The following is a 16,799-nucleotide window of genomic DNA, read 5'->3' on the forward strand; positions in this document are numbered from 1 at the left end:
ACTTTTCAACACCATCACCACCACAATTACCCCATTGCTTCTCCGCCTCACTTCCAACACCTTCTCCACCAACTCTTCTCTTACCATCACACCAACTCCTCCCGTACCATCATCCCCCTTCCACCACAACTTATATCTTCCACCTTTAGCCCCCACAAACCTTGTACCCTCACCCTTCCATCTGACCTCCTGTAATGCAGCCACGTCAACCATTCTCCTCTGCAGCTCCTCCACCACTTCCAAACTTCTTCCTGTCAACGTGCCTACATTCCAGGTACCAAACCTCCAACCCCTTGGTCTACAAGTAGTCCTTCCATCTATAGTGCCTTGCACCGCCACACTATAGAGTGGGGTGCCAGTAGCCAGACCATCCACAGGGCCTTGCACCACAACCCCATCGACTGGGTCTCCGGAGATTCTTCGCACCCTCTTCTGCCGGATACTGAGGGCCATTGTTTTTTCCGTCATCATCATAAGCATTTATTATTTGGCTAGTTTTTACACAGGACGCCCTTCCTTACGCAACCACAGTTATAAGCGGTGGGCCTAGCCTTTGATGATCCAACATCACTCACAAGGCAGTGAGGGTCAGTTTAATGTCATAACCAGGACATTTTTCCTAGATGCTTCAAAACATCTAAAATCATACCGTTACAGAAAGTAACCGGAAATAATGATGTTTCTAATTTTCGACCCATCTCATTAGTTCCTGCATTTTCGAAAATAATTGAAAAAATTATGCATAAACGACTAATATCGTTTCTAGAGAAAAATAATATTCTATCATGTTACCAGTTCGAGTTTCGAGAGAAACATTCAACAGAACTGGCAATAAAAGAACTCGTAAGGAAAATTGGAAAGCTTGCGGAGAAAAAACAATTCATCGTAGGAACATGTCTAGATCTGTCGAAAGCTTTTGATTGTATTGATCATTCCATCCTGTTGGGTAAGCTTGAACACTATGGCATAAGAGGAACGACTTTGAAATGGTTTGAAAGTTATTTGTCTGAAAGAAAGCAGTTTGTCAGCTGGGGAAATAAAAATTCAACATTACAACATAATGGTGTTGGAGTCCCACAAGGAAGTATCTTGGGACCACTACTTTTCATCTTGTTTATCAACGATTTACCAAATGCATCAAACTACTTTGATTATGTTTGCTTCGCAGATGACACCAACATTTTTGGTAGCGGAACTAGCATCGATGGTGTTGTTGACCGAACAAATGTTGAATTAAAAAACGTCGTCAAATGGTTCAACGACAATAAATTAGCACTGAATACTTCAAAAACCTAAATGATCGTCTTCGGTCCAGTGCAGTGTTTAAACTATAAAGAACCGTTCAAAATCACAATTAACAATCAACAAATAGTCGAGAGCAAAATAGTAAAATTTTTGAGTGTCCTCTTAGATCAGAAACTAACTTTTAAACCCCACGTCAATCACATTTCAACCAAGTTGGCCAGATCATTAGGAATAATAAATAGGATAAAGTTTTATCTCCCAAAAAAATGTTTAAATCTTCTTTATAACGCCATCTGTCTGCTCCATGTATCATACTGCAACGTCATTTGAGCCAGTGCTTACCCATCAACTACCATGTCTGTAAAAGTTCTGATGAAAAGAGCAATGAGGATCATCACGCTTTCTTGAAAAGATGCTCACACACCTCAACTGTTCAAATTAACTAATAATTTAGATTTTGATAAATTAAATTTATATTTTACAGCCAATTTTGTCAACTTTCTAACAAACTTCCTTCTATTTTCAATAATTTTTTTATTCCGATAAATAATTCCAGACGTCAATATAATATATTAGCAAATAAATCAAAAACATTCATTCTTTTTTTCATATCATTTGTAAAGGGCCAAGAATTTGGAATGTTATTTTAAAACATAGTTTTCCATTCAATAAAATTAATGAAGCAAATTTTAAAAATAAATTGAAAATTTATTTGTTGAATAATGACATTGAATGTTAACTGTTGCTGATCGCTAAACGAGCGGATGTATTTGTACAATTTTTATTTATTTATTTTATTATCTATCGCTTTAAATTTCTAATTATTATATTGATTTCTTGATTGAGGAATTGGTTGATTGCTTTATTGATTGATCTCATTGGAAAAGTCGCATCTAATTTACTCACTTGAAAAAATCCACAGACATCAGTATATAGTTTTTATATATTTATTTACTGTGAGATTTACTATTCATGTCGTTCTATATGTTGCTTAAATATATAGATAACTATGTAATGTCTATCCCGTGTTTTTCTGGATAGATACCAAACATTGTTATATATAAACCGTGAACCATCGTACTAACAACTAACACCTGTTTTGCTAACATAGTTGAGTTCGTTAATTTGCTAACAACTAACATCTAACATGCCTCTCATAGATCATTTGGGAATATTTTTATTATTTGCTGAATAACTTTTGTACGAACATAGAACATTTCTGTTTAGGTGATATACATACTAGATATACATACTACATACTGTGGCCATACTAGATGAATTTTTTATAAATTATGGTCATCCTGCTTTCTTTTAATTTTTAATTTTGAGAAGCAAATAAAATTTCGTTTCGTTTCGTTTGCTTGTATGTTTGTTTGTATGTTTATATATTTGTTCGTTCCTTCCTTCCTCCCTTCCTTTGTTCCTTCCTTCTTCCTTTTTTTTCTTTCTTTATTTTTCTTTTTTTTCTTTCTTTCTTTGCTGGCTTGCTTGTATGTTTCTTTGTGTTATGTTATGTTATGTACTTTAAGAGCATGTTATGAGGTGATGCAGGGTAGACAGAGGAGAGGCTCTCTTAAACTAATGCTCCTTCAAATCTCTAATGAGTTGAGTTGAACAGGCGCCGAGGTACCTTTGAATGATGCAGTGAATTGAAATCTACACGGAATCAAATCGATGCGTTGCTATTTGGTGCCGGTAATGATATTTATGTCGTTGGCGGCGAAGAGGACAGAGTTGTATATGTGGTTGCGAAATGGAAACAACTTGGATTATAAGAATATGAAAGGATAAAGATTATTATTTTATTACGGAATTAGTTAATAATTTTTTGATGTTCTTACATAAGTTTTTAGCAGTTTTGATAGAAAACAAATAATAGATTCGTTGCATTGTTCTCTCTACCTAGGAACACAGCCACGTACCCTGGTTGGTCATTATATTCAAGTACCTACAAACATGGATGGACAATGTACGTTCATTTAGTTTTTCATCACCCTTTAATACTTTTTAGTATTTAAAAAAATGCATTTATATATTTTTTTAATGTTCATATGTTCGTCTTGTAATACGATGTAAAGAAAGTTTTTGGTAATTAATCACGCACAGTCACACAGTTTTAGTGTTTTTTTTCAAAATTTTCAGTCGGCCACAAACTTATTCATGTCTAACATATCATTTCATTTATCTGGTTGGCAACTCAATGATCAGTTTTGTCAAACAATTGCATTTCATCAAACAGCATGGGGGCAAGTTTCCTACAACTTATTCAGAGAAGAATGAAATAAAGATGATGATAAAGAATGGTAAGTTTTGAAGTTGTTTGAGATATTTTCACAACACTGAGCAAGCTGATGACATAAGGATTGATGATGGTTTGATAATTTTGCAGGACGGTTAAGGAGGTCTGATGGGTCGTTTGAAGAAGAGGAGAACTTCGATGAAGCTTGCAAAAATGTCAACACTGCACTCCTACCAACTGCTGTGAGCAACGTTGTTTATTTGTTTGTTATCTTTCTCTGTCTGTCTGTCTGTCTTTAAAATCATCATCATAATTTCCGTTATGATCATTCATTTCTGTCATTGTTGTTATCATTATGCAGTTATTGCTGTCTCCAACAATTCTCTCTTATTGTTGATTAAATAGAATAATTTTTTAGTTAATTATCAAGCGGAAATTTCATAACTAATTGCCAATATGCCAATGTTGAATTTTATAAGTTAATCAATGCTTCCTAATCATGGGACCTTACATTAAACTGAACAGCCTTCATTAAGTTTATTTTCATTCACAAATAAATCACATATATAAATATTTATTCATTGAACTGCAATCCATTCACTTCTTTTTTTCATTTCAGATACCCCAGGAACTTTTGAAACTGTTTGACGATGAAAACTGTTTGAATATTCACTCTGATGTTAGAAAACTTTTCATTGTTTCCGTTGTTGTTTAGAAGTTGTTACAAAATGTTACCGAAAAGATAATAGATTTTTTAAATATCGTGCAAATTATAAGTCAGGTTGAAAAATATTCAACCATGCGCATCACAAAAAAACTTTCGTAGCGTGCTTACTATCGCAGTTTTAATCAATTTTTAATATATTACATGCACAATCTGTGCAAATGTTTGCGAAGTTGCTCATCTAATGATGGTTTCCATTCTCCTTGCATATGACCCTTCAGGCCACCGATCACGTGCCTGGTAGGTAGCCCACACCACAATGTATGCTAGTGCGCGAGTTTTTGTATTATCTGTAATATTATTTTGCCTAATTACGTTCATGTTTTTCATTCAGAGCAAACCATTCTGGATACTGTTGAGAGCGTTGAAGAGTTTTGTGGATTGCGAAGGAAAAGGTGAGAACTGTTCCGTTCCCGTTATCAATTATTTGGAAATCAGTATTATTAGATCAACATCATTCATGTTCACAAGTTTTGTGGTCACTATTATTTTCAATTATGTTCAATTACCATTATCGTCGATAACTTCGTAAACGTTCATAAAGTGAAACCATGTTTAAAGGAAGGGAAAATAGCGTTAAGTTTCTGACCTAAATTGGTAAATTTTATTTCAGTTGCGAGATGTAATGATGGCCTTTGCACAAGTTCTTCAAACAGTGCTTAAAGGTTGCTTGTGAGGAAAAGTTGTAAAGACTGAAAGGATAAAGTATATTAAAGAAAATTTGGAAAAAGGAGAAAGGCAAAAATTTGGTGTTCACTGTATGAGCAGGTGTTTGAGTGATACTGTTGTATAGTATAGTGATATGAAGGACAGAATAATAAGGACAGATGCTGTTGTATAGTATAGCGATATGAAGGACAGAATAAAAATGGAGTTTAATATTTTAGAGAAACGATTCTTTTCAAATGCTTCGAAGGATAAAATGTGTCACTTTGACGAGTGATCTTTGTAGTGAAAATGAAATTCGGAGTAGATGAGTTGAAAGATTCGGTTCGACTAAGATATCTAAAACGAAAAAATTATAAATGAATAACTTGTCACCAGTTTTTTTTATGTTATTTAAAACAAATTTGTATATATTTACTTTTATTGAGAATTAGAACTAAAAGACTAATGTTTTTCTTCTCACCACTTGCAAATTCTGGATCCGCCATTGAATGTTATGTGTGTGTGTGTGTGTGTGTGTGTGTGTCCATGTGTGTGTGTGTGTGCGCATGCGTGCGTGTTTGTTCGCTATAGATGTGGTACTTGGTGGCACTCGTCTCAAAACACAAATGACATTTGAAACGTAGGGATGGTCTTTGGTTAAATTGTATTAACTTATTAACAAAAAGGGATATTTTTGTCAAACGCCTGGATTAGGCTCCCGGATTCAAGTTTTTTGTTTAGGCGTTGGTGATAATGCAAACTCGTATGCGTAAACATATATAACGATTTTTGACAATTTGATAATAATGTGCTTGTTTTCAATGGGAAACGATGGTTGGCAGGGAACTTTCCAGTGCGAGGGACTATCCCCGACATGACTTCAGACACGGAGAGTTACATTAAACTGCAGCAGGTGTACAGAGACCAGGCACAACTCGACCAGCAGTGCCTGTCAACCCATCTCTCGGAACTCCTTCAAAATATTGGAAGGGTTTGTTTTGTACTGCATTTCGTCCTTTCAGCGCTGATGGCTCTGGATTTAAATAATTTAATTCATTAAACAAATTATGAAATCAACATTTAAAAGATGTTTGATGAAAACAATTAAAGCAATGAACGGCGTTTTTTAAACATTGGTCTTTTGTTTCAATGTTTTCTTTTATGCCTGCTAAACTACAAGAGTTATAACAACCGACTTAGGGCAACTTCGATTGCACTGCAACTAATTTCAACCACACTCACGAATGCGTTTTCTACTTTGAATGTTTTTTTAAAACTTATTTTCCTATAAATTTACATTTAACTAATGAATGAATAAATAAATGAATGAATAAATAAATAAATGGGTTTAATTTTTAAATATATCTGTACCAGGATGAACCTCTGAATGTTAAAAGACCAACCAACCCAAGTCCTACCTCCTCTCCCGCTAAGGTGAATCTAACGTTTTTCATCTTTACTAACTTTGTCTGCTGAAGCAAAATGATCAAATTCAAATAAATAATTTATTAAAATTTTATTACGCTATTTAGCCCGATGATTGCATAACGGAGGAAGATGTTTCGTTATTCTGTGGGTTTTTTATTTTCATTACCAAATAATGTCATTAATGTCATTTTTCGTTATTGTCTCATTACAACATTTTTCACCATCACCATTGTAGCATCATCACCGTTATGGCATCATCTTCTTTTTTACATTTATACATCTTTATCATTTTTTCAAAAGTTTTCAATTTCCCGGTTGATCTACTTATATTTTTTTATTGTCGACTTTTTCCAATAGGTTGTCAAGATTGTTGTCATAATAAAAAATAATTTGAAACTTTCTGTTACCAGTCAAGACAGCTCATTTCGTTTCATCGTTTAACGAGATATAACAGTAAACTAATGTGTTCGTGATCGGCTGATTGGGTTCAAGTTTGTCGCTCTTACCCTTTTTGTGACAACTTCTTTTGCCTTAATGTTATAACCGCGCTCTCAAATCTTGTACAGATTCAGTTTTTCCAACCTAATAAGAGCCAGTCTACTTCCCGGTATTCGTCACAACTCCACATCTCTTCGTCTGATCTTTTCCTCCATTGTTTTTCAACTCGCCTTGTCTCAACACTTAAATTACGCAACATTTCAAATCATTCTCCAATAATTTTGTTGCTTAGTTGAACTTCAAGTTACTTAACTAATCATAGTAACAGGTTTTTTTCCAGTCTTTTCCAACTTTTTCTGATTTTTCATTATGATTTTATTCATTTGGTATTCTTTATATTTTCATTTTATTTCAAATTCCCCCTCTTGCTTTCTTTATGCCACAAGCGATGAAAATTTGTATGAAATCGGTGACAGGTAAGAATGCAAGCAATTTACGATTGATGAGAACGAGGTCACTGGCTTGCGAGTACGAACCACAGGATGCTGGGCTTTTTCAAATAGGTTACTTGCATTTTTTCGTTACTTTTTATTGAGTTGACAAAATTATTCAACTAAAAATTGTTGCCACCGTGTGAAAATAGTAAGTACGTTGGCCGACAGTGACGATGATGAAGTGTTGTACTACGTGATGACCAGGGCAGCTGATTCCTTCTACGTAGATCACAGAAGGTATCCAGGCTCTTTTGATGATTCGCTCGATGACGTTTCTCTTTTTAAGGTCTCAACGTTTTATTCGTGTTTCCATTTTTGTAATTTGTTACTTTTTTTGTTAACATCGATATTTTATTTGCATTTCAGATGCAAGTTACCAAGATCTGTCAAGAATTGAACATTCCGAACATTTCAGATGACTACATACATGAATTGTTTGTTCTTTTAAATCTTTTTTCCTGATTCTATCACCTTAATGCTTTTTATTTAGCCGGTCAATACTAAAAATTACTTAAGACTGTGGCCTGGAAGCAAATTATTGGTTCACATTATGTGAATTTTTTTAACAAAAGTTAAACGAATCAAACCAAATAATTTGCTCTAAAAACAAAAATTTATCAAAATTTAAAAGTAAACTAAATTTATAATAAAAATGTTTCCGTTTCTCGTATTGTTGTTGGGTTTGGCACTAAGACCCAGAACTATTTGTTTACACATCGTTGATTCGAATACTCATGTACCAACAAAGCTCCAGCTCACAGTGCTTACTGAACTATTAGATTTAGATTTAAATATTATATGCTGTCTTTTCTATTTGAGCGTCAACTTTGACGCTCCATCCATCGAAGGTCCGATTCCAGACATCACTAGAGGAGCTTACAGAAGCTCGGAAAGCTATGAAGGATGGAAAGGCAGCAGGGCACTCTTGAATCACCAATGACATTACCAAAGCATCTGGTACTGCAGGTATCCAAACGTTACTACAACTTTGCTGTGAAATCTGGAGAAATTGCTCAATGCTGACTGAATGGAACTATAGCATGACGGTTCCGCTATATAAAGGCAAAGGTGATCCATTGAACTGTTGTCGGGGTATACGTCTTTTAGAACATTCCCTGAAAATTGACGCGAAAATCAATGAGAGAAGATTAACGTCGTGCATCACAATCGGAAATTATCAATTTGGTTTCCTAGCGGGGAAATCAATAATTGATGCAATTCACATCCTTCGGCAACTGCAAGAGAAGTACCTCGCAAAGCATCAGCAACTATCACACATTTTTGTAGACTTTGAAAAAGCATTTGATCGAGTTCCCCGTGAAGCAATCAGGTGGAGTCTACGTCGACAACTAACTCATTCCAGAATATCTTGTTCGACTTGTGATGGAAATGTATACGAATACTAAGACTTTTGTCAGCACAACGGTTGAAAACACAGATGCATTTGACATCGGCGTTGGAGTTCACCAAGGCTCGATTCTTAGTCTACTGTTATTTATAACTGTGATGGAAGAAATCACAAAACCGATACGCACTGGTGACATTTGGAATCTAATATATGCTGATGATATCGTTTTATCAGCCACGTCTGAGCAGAATGCAGCACAGATGTTTGAAGATTGGAACACCAGACTCGCCGATCATGGATTCAAAGTCAACATCAGCAAAACCAAAGCAATGAACACTGGTGAACCCATCCAATCCACAGCTCTTGGACGATGGCCCTGTTCAGTTTGTAAAGCTGGTGTTGGTAACAATTCAATCAAGTGTCAGAAGTGTAACCAGTGGTGTCACAAACGTTGTTCAAAAATAATTGGTACTTTATCTAAAGTGTCCAATTTTGTTTGTCCTGCTTGCATCAATCCACAACAACAAATACGAAATAGCAATGTTTTTGAAGCCATTAAGGTAATCGTTTCAATATCTAGGGGATGTTCTGGATTGTACTGAAACAGCTGAAGCTGCCGTTCGAGCAGGCATACGTGCAGCCTGGAATAAATGGCATTTCCTTGCCTCTATATTGATGCGGCGTGACATCCCACTACCACTACGATCAAGACTTTATAAATCTGTGATACTTCCGGTGTTGTTATATGGTGCAGAAACATGGCCAATGACAACCAAACTGGAACAACAACTACAACGAACCGACATGAAAATGCTCCGATGGATGCAACGAATTAGTCTGAAGGACCACATCAAATCTACCGAAATCCTGCGTCGTGCTGGTTTAAATGATATAAAGGACGAACGCCGACAACACCGTCTGCGGTGGTTTGGTCATGTCAAACGAAGTGGAAATAACTTCTCTTGCAGATGTTAAGGTACCTGGCACACGTTCCAAAGGCCGTTTAAAGAAGTCCTGGTCACAAACAATCGAGCAAGACATGAAAGCTCTAAACTTATATGAAATGGATACAACTGATCGTCTAATTTGGCGCAAAAAATTGATGGCAAAGAAAACAACGTCCTACCTCGGGAAACTGGGTCTCTGGACGCTAAACGAAGATTGATTGATTGATATGCCGTATTTTCTGCTTTTAATGAAATTTATAAATTTAATGCTTTTAGCGTAACTTGGCGAATGTTTGATGGACGCAAACTAAAGTCCATTTGTCCATATGAATATTAAAATAAAAAAAGTAGTTTTCTCTATACATTTATAAAAACATTTTTTAAGATTTTTTTTAAAGGCAATTTATTTAAACTGCAATCTTGAAAATTTTAAAGAGCAAATGTAGTAGCCATTGGCTGTATTTGAAGCCTGGTGTAAATAGATGTTAAGTTTTTCAAAGATATTGAATGTTTTTGAACAGTTTTATTGGATTATATTCAAAGTAGGTTGCCGTTTCAGAACTGGTTGATACATCTTTCTTGTTTTTGCTCTGATATGCATCAATTTGTAAACTCCTGTTTTCCTTTCTTTAAACGTTCGATATAAATTTGAAACAAATTTGTTGCAGTTGTAGATTTGGGGCCAGTGAAGTTCATGCCGTGGCTGCTTACATGGGAGGCATCACAGCACAAGAGGCCATCAAGCTCATCACTCATCAGTTTATCCCCATCAACAATCTCTTCATTTATAACGCCATTAAACAGACCAGCAAGACATACGCTTTATAATAACATTCAATCTCAAAATTATTTTTTCACTATTGTTTTATGGCAAAATGTTTTCGTTTGTTGACTTAGTCGTAATATATGTATATATATATATATGTGTGTGTGTGTGTGTGTGTGTGTGTGTGTGTGTGTGTGTGTGTGTGTGTGTGTGTGTGTGACTTTTGTTTGAAAATAGAACAAGGAACTTATTGCATCATTGTCCTAATTTCCTTGTAATTTGATTCCTTAATATTCAAATGCAGAATTAAAGCCATTTGCATATAAGCCTGTTGAAGATTCATTGTTTAAAACAAACGTATCTAAAAAAAAGAGTCGTTATATTAATTTAGCACTATTAAAACAATTTGGGGACGAATAAACTTTGATAGACACTTATCTGCTTATTTTCAATTCCAAAACAAGGTATATTTTTGATTTCGACTTAGCTCGATAACTCAACATCAAATTTTTTGTTTCCTGCATTCATCGATTTTATACGCACAGGCGCAGTGGCGGATCTGGTGGGGCACTGGCTTCCATCTGGTTTTGAGCGTTATTTGTGTTAAAAATTAGTGATGGTCGTTGTTTTAACGGAAAAAGTAGTGTTTTTGACGGGAAAATTGACGTTTTTAGTCCATTGGCAGAAAAGTTAGCCTCTCATCGTCAACTTTTTTTAAAATTACCTTCCCCGGTCGTCAAATATTTTTCAAAATCTTGGCCCCGCCGTCAAAGTTGTCTGTATTCGCCACTGTATACACGCTATTTGTTATGTTAACATTTCATTTTATTAGGTCAAAAGAGAATTAATGGAACTTTGGAAATATTTTAGATAATTAAAGTGTGAATGAGATGAGCAGAGTGCCTGCATTTTTATAAATGCAAAAAATTAATACCTGTAAAGTTTTCGCAATTACGCTGTCGATATCAAAAGTTTTGTGTCGATAATTTAAATCGTTAAAATGCATGAGAAATCCCAACTAAATTTGTATGTTAAACAAAAAGTCCTTTTCATTGGCTCAGTCTGTTATTTTTTTTATTTTTCACCTATATGCACATTCTTTGAAAGCTCACTATTCAAGAAATTTGATTAAAAACACAACACACAAAAGCGTCGTCAAAAATGTGTGGCAATATTTTGCTCAGTTATGTAATTTTAATATATGAAAAAAAATAGAACAAAAAACGTGAAGAAATAAAATGAAAGGCGAATGGATGATAAGTTGAAAAATTTTGAGCTAGAAATTTTAGTTTTGTGTGCGTATATAGGTACCTGTCTATAAAATGAAAACGATAGAAGAGAAAAAAAATTATTAAACAATATTTGGAAGCTCCATGCATTTCCATAGCAATAGAAAAAATGAATGCATAATTGATGATGTTGATAGCTGTAAGCCATCTAGATATTCATACCACGTTATTCCGTTCAATTGTCCAACTAAGTGCTCGTTGCCACTTAATTGTTCGAATGTTTGAATAGATGGATGACAAAGAGCCCAACTGGAGTCACTCTGGAAACGCTCCAAAATCAAATTCGTACCTGGCTCCTGAGGACTATGCCACTTCAGGTTTTGTCATATTTCGAGTGAACATTTCTTAAATTAAATACTTTAAAGTTTGAGTAATATTTTCGCACTTTCATTTTAAATCACTTTCAAATTTTTTAAATGTTTAGTAATTTGAATTCTTATTTCAAATTCAAATTATCCTTTTGTTGTTAAGATGGGTCTCGATCAAACAGATCAACCGACAGGAGAAGTTCGATTACCGGCCTGAAAACGGTGGTTTCATTTTTAATAAACATGTTTACATTTTTTTGAAATAACGAATTTTTTATTAAAATATTTTCTCATTTATTACTTTTTTTTACATGATTTTGGACATCTTTGCATCCTACGTCCACACTTTTATTAAATGTATCGTATCGAAATGACTACAAAACATGCCCGGCAGATGTAACAACAGTCACGAAGCTCTCCTTTAGCTTCGTCTACGAAATAAATTAAATCACGTTTTCATTCTTTGTAATGCAGATCTGTCAAACGCGGAACTTCTTTCACGTCATTCTCTTATATTATTAAACTGTTGTGCCACAGAGGCTGTACTCTCCATACGGCAAGACTCACATATAAGTTCAGACTCACATATAAGTTCAGACGCACTTACACGTTATGTATGCACGCGCAAGCACCGTATTATGTGTGCATGGCGTATGATGGTTTTTGAGTTTCGGACAAAATGTATTCGAACCAGTCATCGCGTAATTACAGCGCGAGACATCTGACATGGCACTTCTACCGATTGAGCTGATTCGCTGAGGTGGGTTAATGGCTTGAAGTACGTTTTTATATTTCCAATTAAAATGCGATTAATCATGGCTATTGGAGTGTTTTGAACCAAAAGTTCCTAATGAGAAATATTAACAAATTTTTGGTTTCAGAAAGGAGGAAAAACCACAAACGTAGTTTTGAATGATCAAACCAAGAAACTCCAGCAAGAATTGAAAGCTATCAAAGAAAATAGACGAACCCTGGTAACATTACGTTCATATATTCAAGCGAAATACATATGATATTTTTATCTTATTTTCAGCTGGATGCTAGATATCTTTATTTATTTTCCAAGGTAATAATTTTTTCTTATTTTTTCAACTTTGTAGTTTTTAGAACATTCACCCAAAAAAGTTTTAAATGTTTTGGAAAGTTTAGCAAAAATTTTTCCAACGACATTTATTTGTTTTAAGTTCTTTTATAATTAATAAAAAATCATAAAATTGAATTGCATCTATTATTAAAATTAGTTAAAATATACAAAATTTTATTCAATGTTTTCAATTCAATTCATTGGTATGAAGCTTGACTCGTATCATAAACATTAAATTTCCTTATAATTTCAAGTGACTTTGTTGTTACTACAACGAATCACTTCCAGATGTTCTCAATAGCAATATAAACGTTTTTGTTATTCTAGCTCGCAGCAGCTATCGAAATAGATTCAATTGTTCTGGAGGATCAAATTCTCGGCGATGAAAAAGTTAAAGATGTTTTTTGAAAATTTTTATTTTATTAACAATTTCTTATCAAGAAATAACACAAACAAATTTTTTAAAAAGTTTGACACGTTGGAGGAGTTCTTGGCTCCCAACGGTTGGAAGAAGATCATATTTTACCATCAAGATGTAAGTTTTATTTTATTATTTTAGAGTATTTTGCTAGCATTTTGGAGTTGTAGAATTAGTTTCGTCTTATTTGGCGTTTCATTATAAAGCACAATTGGTTGATTGACTGATTTGAATCTATTACGATTTGAATAGTTTATATTTTGAATATACGCTTTAGACAGCCTTTTTTTACACTATAACTTTTTAAAGCTGAGTAGTCGGCCGCGGTTTTTGGTGTGCGGTATAAATTTTCGCGGATGTGATTTGACTGCAGGCTATGAACCAAGACTGAAAGATGTTAACAAATTGCTAAAATGCCACATATGCAAATAAATAAATAATTATATATATAATATATTTTTAAATATGCGTTTACGTATTTAATAGATTTATTTATGGCCAGTAACTATGTATTTGCATGCTTAGTTTGGCTGTTGATTTTCTTGGACATAAATGTAAAAATTGCGTTTAAGGTAGAAACAAACTTTTGTGAGTTTGTGTTCACTAATTACTATAGTTGAACTTTTAGTAAATCGCCTTTATATTTATTTAGAAAATTAATAAAAATATTGTATGGTTATTTTGAGTCTGTCAAATTGTTTTATGAATTTAGAAATTGGATTCCTATGTTCACCCACCCGCAATGGTCAAGAAAATTTTCATAACTGACGGCCTACAAGACGTTAGTTCATACTTTTTAGTAACCGAAGCCCTCGCTAAATTGAACCGTCTCAACGTTAACTTGAGTTGAATGTGCTTTAAAGGTGCTGACGGGAATGTGTTTTGTTTTTTTGAGATCAAGCAACAAGAAAGCAATAACCATCGACACGATATCAAATGACGTCAACTTCATGCAAGTTGAAAGTTCAGAAAGTTTTTTGCATGGCTTTGAAAAAATCACATCACATGTCTTCAGCGCTTACATGAAGCTTCAAGAAGTGGGCAGTTATTATTCTATTATGATTACATTAGATTATGTAAATGTAATGCACAGTTTACATTCAATATTGAATAATGTTCATTTTACTGACAAACTGTTCAGCGAGTTTAAAAATTTAAGTTGTCATAATTTACTGTCGGTGTTGTTCTAATGATACAACACGGCAAGGACTTGAGCAAAAGCTTTATGTTGTAATCGACTGCCTTGTTGAAAGAAATAAATCAAATGATCTTTGATGAAGATTCATTTAAGGCTAGAATGTTTTCAGTACCTCGAATAAAAGCCTCCAATCAGCCTCCTTTGACCTTCTGTCGAACTGATGAACACGTCGCTCTTTTTCGTGTTTTCTTACTCGTTTATGCTGCCGTTCACCAAGTTTCTAAGATTTGAGAAAACGCACACACTAACACACGCACAAACACACATCTATTTATATATACACATATATAATATATTTATTCATTTATTAATACATTTACATATATGTTAGTATAAGTTTTTAAAAATGCACACGAGTATATATTAATTATTTTAATGCATTTATATATTATTCAACATTTTCAAAGAAATGGGGAAACGATGTAATCGATAAAAAAGTGAACGTGAAGGCCAACTTTTTAGAATCAGTTGACAAGTGTGTTACCAGCATGGCTAACTCGAAGAAATCTCTGAACGCTGAAGTCACCTTCCCTGAGAACGCCTGCTCCTCAATGTTGGAGACCATGAAGTCTGCCTCTGAATACATCAACGCCAGTATTTGTTGTTTCTTTATAGCCATTCTTTTATTATTTTTTATTATTTTCGTTACTTCAAATCATTTAGCAATATTTTAACTACACAACTACATCTTAAAACTTTAATCTTTTTACAAAACAAAATTTTCTTAACAATTATTGGATGTTCAACTTTAATAATGTCTCTCACGTATTAAAATAAAAAAAACAAGCCAACTTAATTCAAATTGTTACGTCGAAGTCTCAAAATAGATCAACTGACAAGATGTGTCGAAATACCATATAATTTTTTAAAACCGACATTTATCCATCTGAGAAAGAAAAATGATATAGCGAAAATTAAATAAAAATATATACATATATGCCCAATTGCACATAACTGAAGAAACGTTCAAAATGTTTAATGAACAGTACAACCAAAGCTAAATAGAGATTTTAAATTTGAGCTCATCAACTTTCCATCGTGTTGTTAACAATAATATCACTACAATTAATGTTATCACATCTCAACTTTGTTATACCGTTACTATCACTTGTATCACTTTAAATGGTTTCTTAAAAATCCTTCCTATACAAAGTTCTGAAAACCCTACACCAAGGTAAAAATGAAGAAACTATAAAGTTGATGGAAGAATTGCTGCAGCTGTGGTGTCAGAGAGTGAAAATTATTCTCGTGGAAAGTGAGCAGATAAGGAGGGAGGCAGACGACACAGGACCAAGTGTTGAACTCGTCTATTGGAAAAACAGAATGGCGAAATTCCAAATGTGATATGTTTTAGCTCTGCCTTTATCGTATATTTTAAATAATGATCAATGTTTGTAAATTCAAATTAGATATTTTCTGAATAAACAAATTTATTAAAATCAAGAATACTAGAAAAGATCAGGAGTCCTAAGTGCCGTGGATTGGTTATAACTTTGCAGTACGTCAAGTCAAAAACTGTTACCAAGTGGAGGGAAATTGTGAGGATGTTTATTTTTATAGAACTTGTAGCATGTGCCGTTGTGACATTTAAAATAAACAGGATTCTAGGATCACTGATGCTTCAAATGAAGCCAAAGACAATGTCAAATATTTGTCTACGCTGGAACGCACTTTTAAAATGCTCATACAGCAAAATCCGGTTAGTCACTAAATTTCCATTAAATTTTTTAATTTTCTCAATAAGTTTTTGACCAGTTAGGAACATTTTAACATTAGCAGTTAGAAACATTGTTATTAAATGAATGTTTTGATCTGTACGTTGAAATAAAAATAAGGAGAACGTACAGGCAGAAATAATAAATAATGAGAGATGATCTTCTTTCCCACCAACCTCAAAATGTCTTCAATATTTTGCTCATCATGGAATTTGCCAATTCTACCTCTCGAGCGTACACAAATTTTAAAGAATTTTATAAATGAACTGAAATTGCACGCCTTTTTTTATTGTACAAAGCCACAAAACAAAACTGAAAATTTTATGTATAAATCTGTAAATAGATCAATATTTTAATGGTACCAATAACATAATTACCAGCCGTCCTGTCCAGCAACTGTAACGTTTAAACTAAGTTATAGATGAAGAACATTCGTAATACTCTTTCCGCCTTAACATATTTATGCTTTCAAAGTGAATTTAATGTTTTCATATTCTTTCCTTAACCCTG

General features: G+C 33.9%; 2 protein-coding genes across 2 annotated transcripts in view; both read left to right on the forward strand.

Moving 5' to 3' along the window:
• The window catches only part of HELRODRAFT_112383 (hypothetical protein), an 18,873-nt gene extending 8,117 nt beyond the window's left edge, over positions 1–10,756 (forward strand). Inside the window, exons 9-20 of the mRNA XM_009020467.1 lie at positions 3,152–3,214; positions 3,485–3,548; positions 3,635–3,726; positions 4,104–4,163; positions 4,543–4,603; positions 5,699–5,847; positions 6,389–6,428; positions 7,199–7,285; positions 7,366–7,502; positions 7,583–7,650; positions 10,180–10,537; positions 10,576–10,756. Of these exons, the coding sequence (XP_009018715.1) occupies positions 3,152–3,214; positions 3,485–3,548; positions 3,635–3,726; positions 4,104–4,163; positions 4,543–4,603; positions 5,699–5,847; positions 6,389–6,428; positions 7,199–7,285; positions 7,366–7,502; positions 7,583–7,650; positions 10,180–10,339 (981 nt within the window). The 3' untranslated portion in view covers positions 10,340–10,537; positions 10,576–10,756. The remainder of the gene's footprint in view (positions 1–3,151; positions 3,215–3,484; positions 3,549–3,634; positions 3,727–4,103; positions 4,164–4,542; positions 4,604–5,698; positions 5,848–6,388; positions 6,429–7,198; positions 7,286–7,365; positions 7,503–7,582; positions 7,651–10,179; positions 10,538–10,575) is intronic.
• Positions 10,757–14,242: 3,486 nt separating this feature from the next.
• Positions 14,243–16,799, forward strand: part of HELRODRAFT_80768 (hypothetical protein) — a gene marked incomplete at both ends in the record, with an annotated part of 41,682 nt that continues 39,125 nt past the window's right edge. Inside the window, 5 exons of the mRNA XM_009020468.1 lie at positions 14,243–14,413; positions 14,982–15,168; positions 15,749–15,914; positions 16,019–16,112; positions 16,175–16,273. Coding sequence (XP_009018716.1) covers positions 14,243–14,413; positions 14,982–15,168; positions 15,749–15,914; positions 16,019–16,112; positions 16,175–16,273 — 717 coding nt within the window. The remainder of the gene's footprint in view (positions 14,414–14,981; positions 15,169–15,748; positions 15,915–16,018; positions 16,113–16,174; positions 16,274–16,799) is intronic.

The sequence above is a fragment of the Helobdella robusta genome, assembly GCF_000326865.2.
Source record: "Helobdella robusta unplaced genomic scaffold HELROscaffold_28, whole genome shotgun sequence".
NCBI classification, from domain to species: Eukaryota; Metazoa; Annelida; class Clitellata; order Rhynchobdellida; family Glossiphoniidae; genus Helobdella; species Helobdella robusta.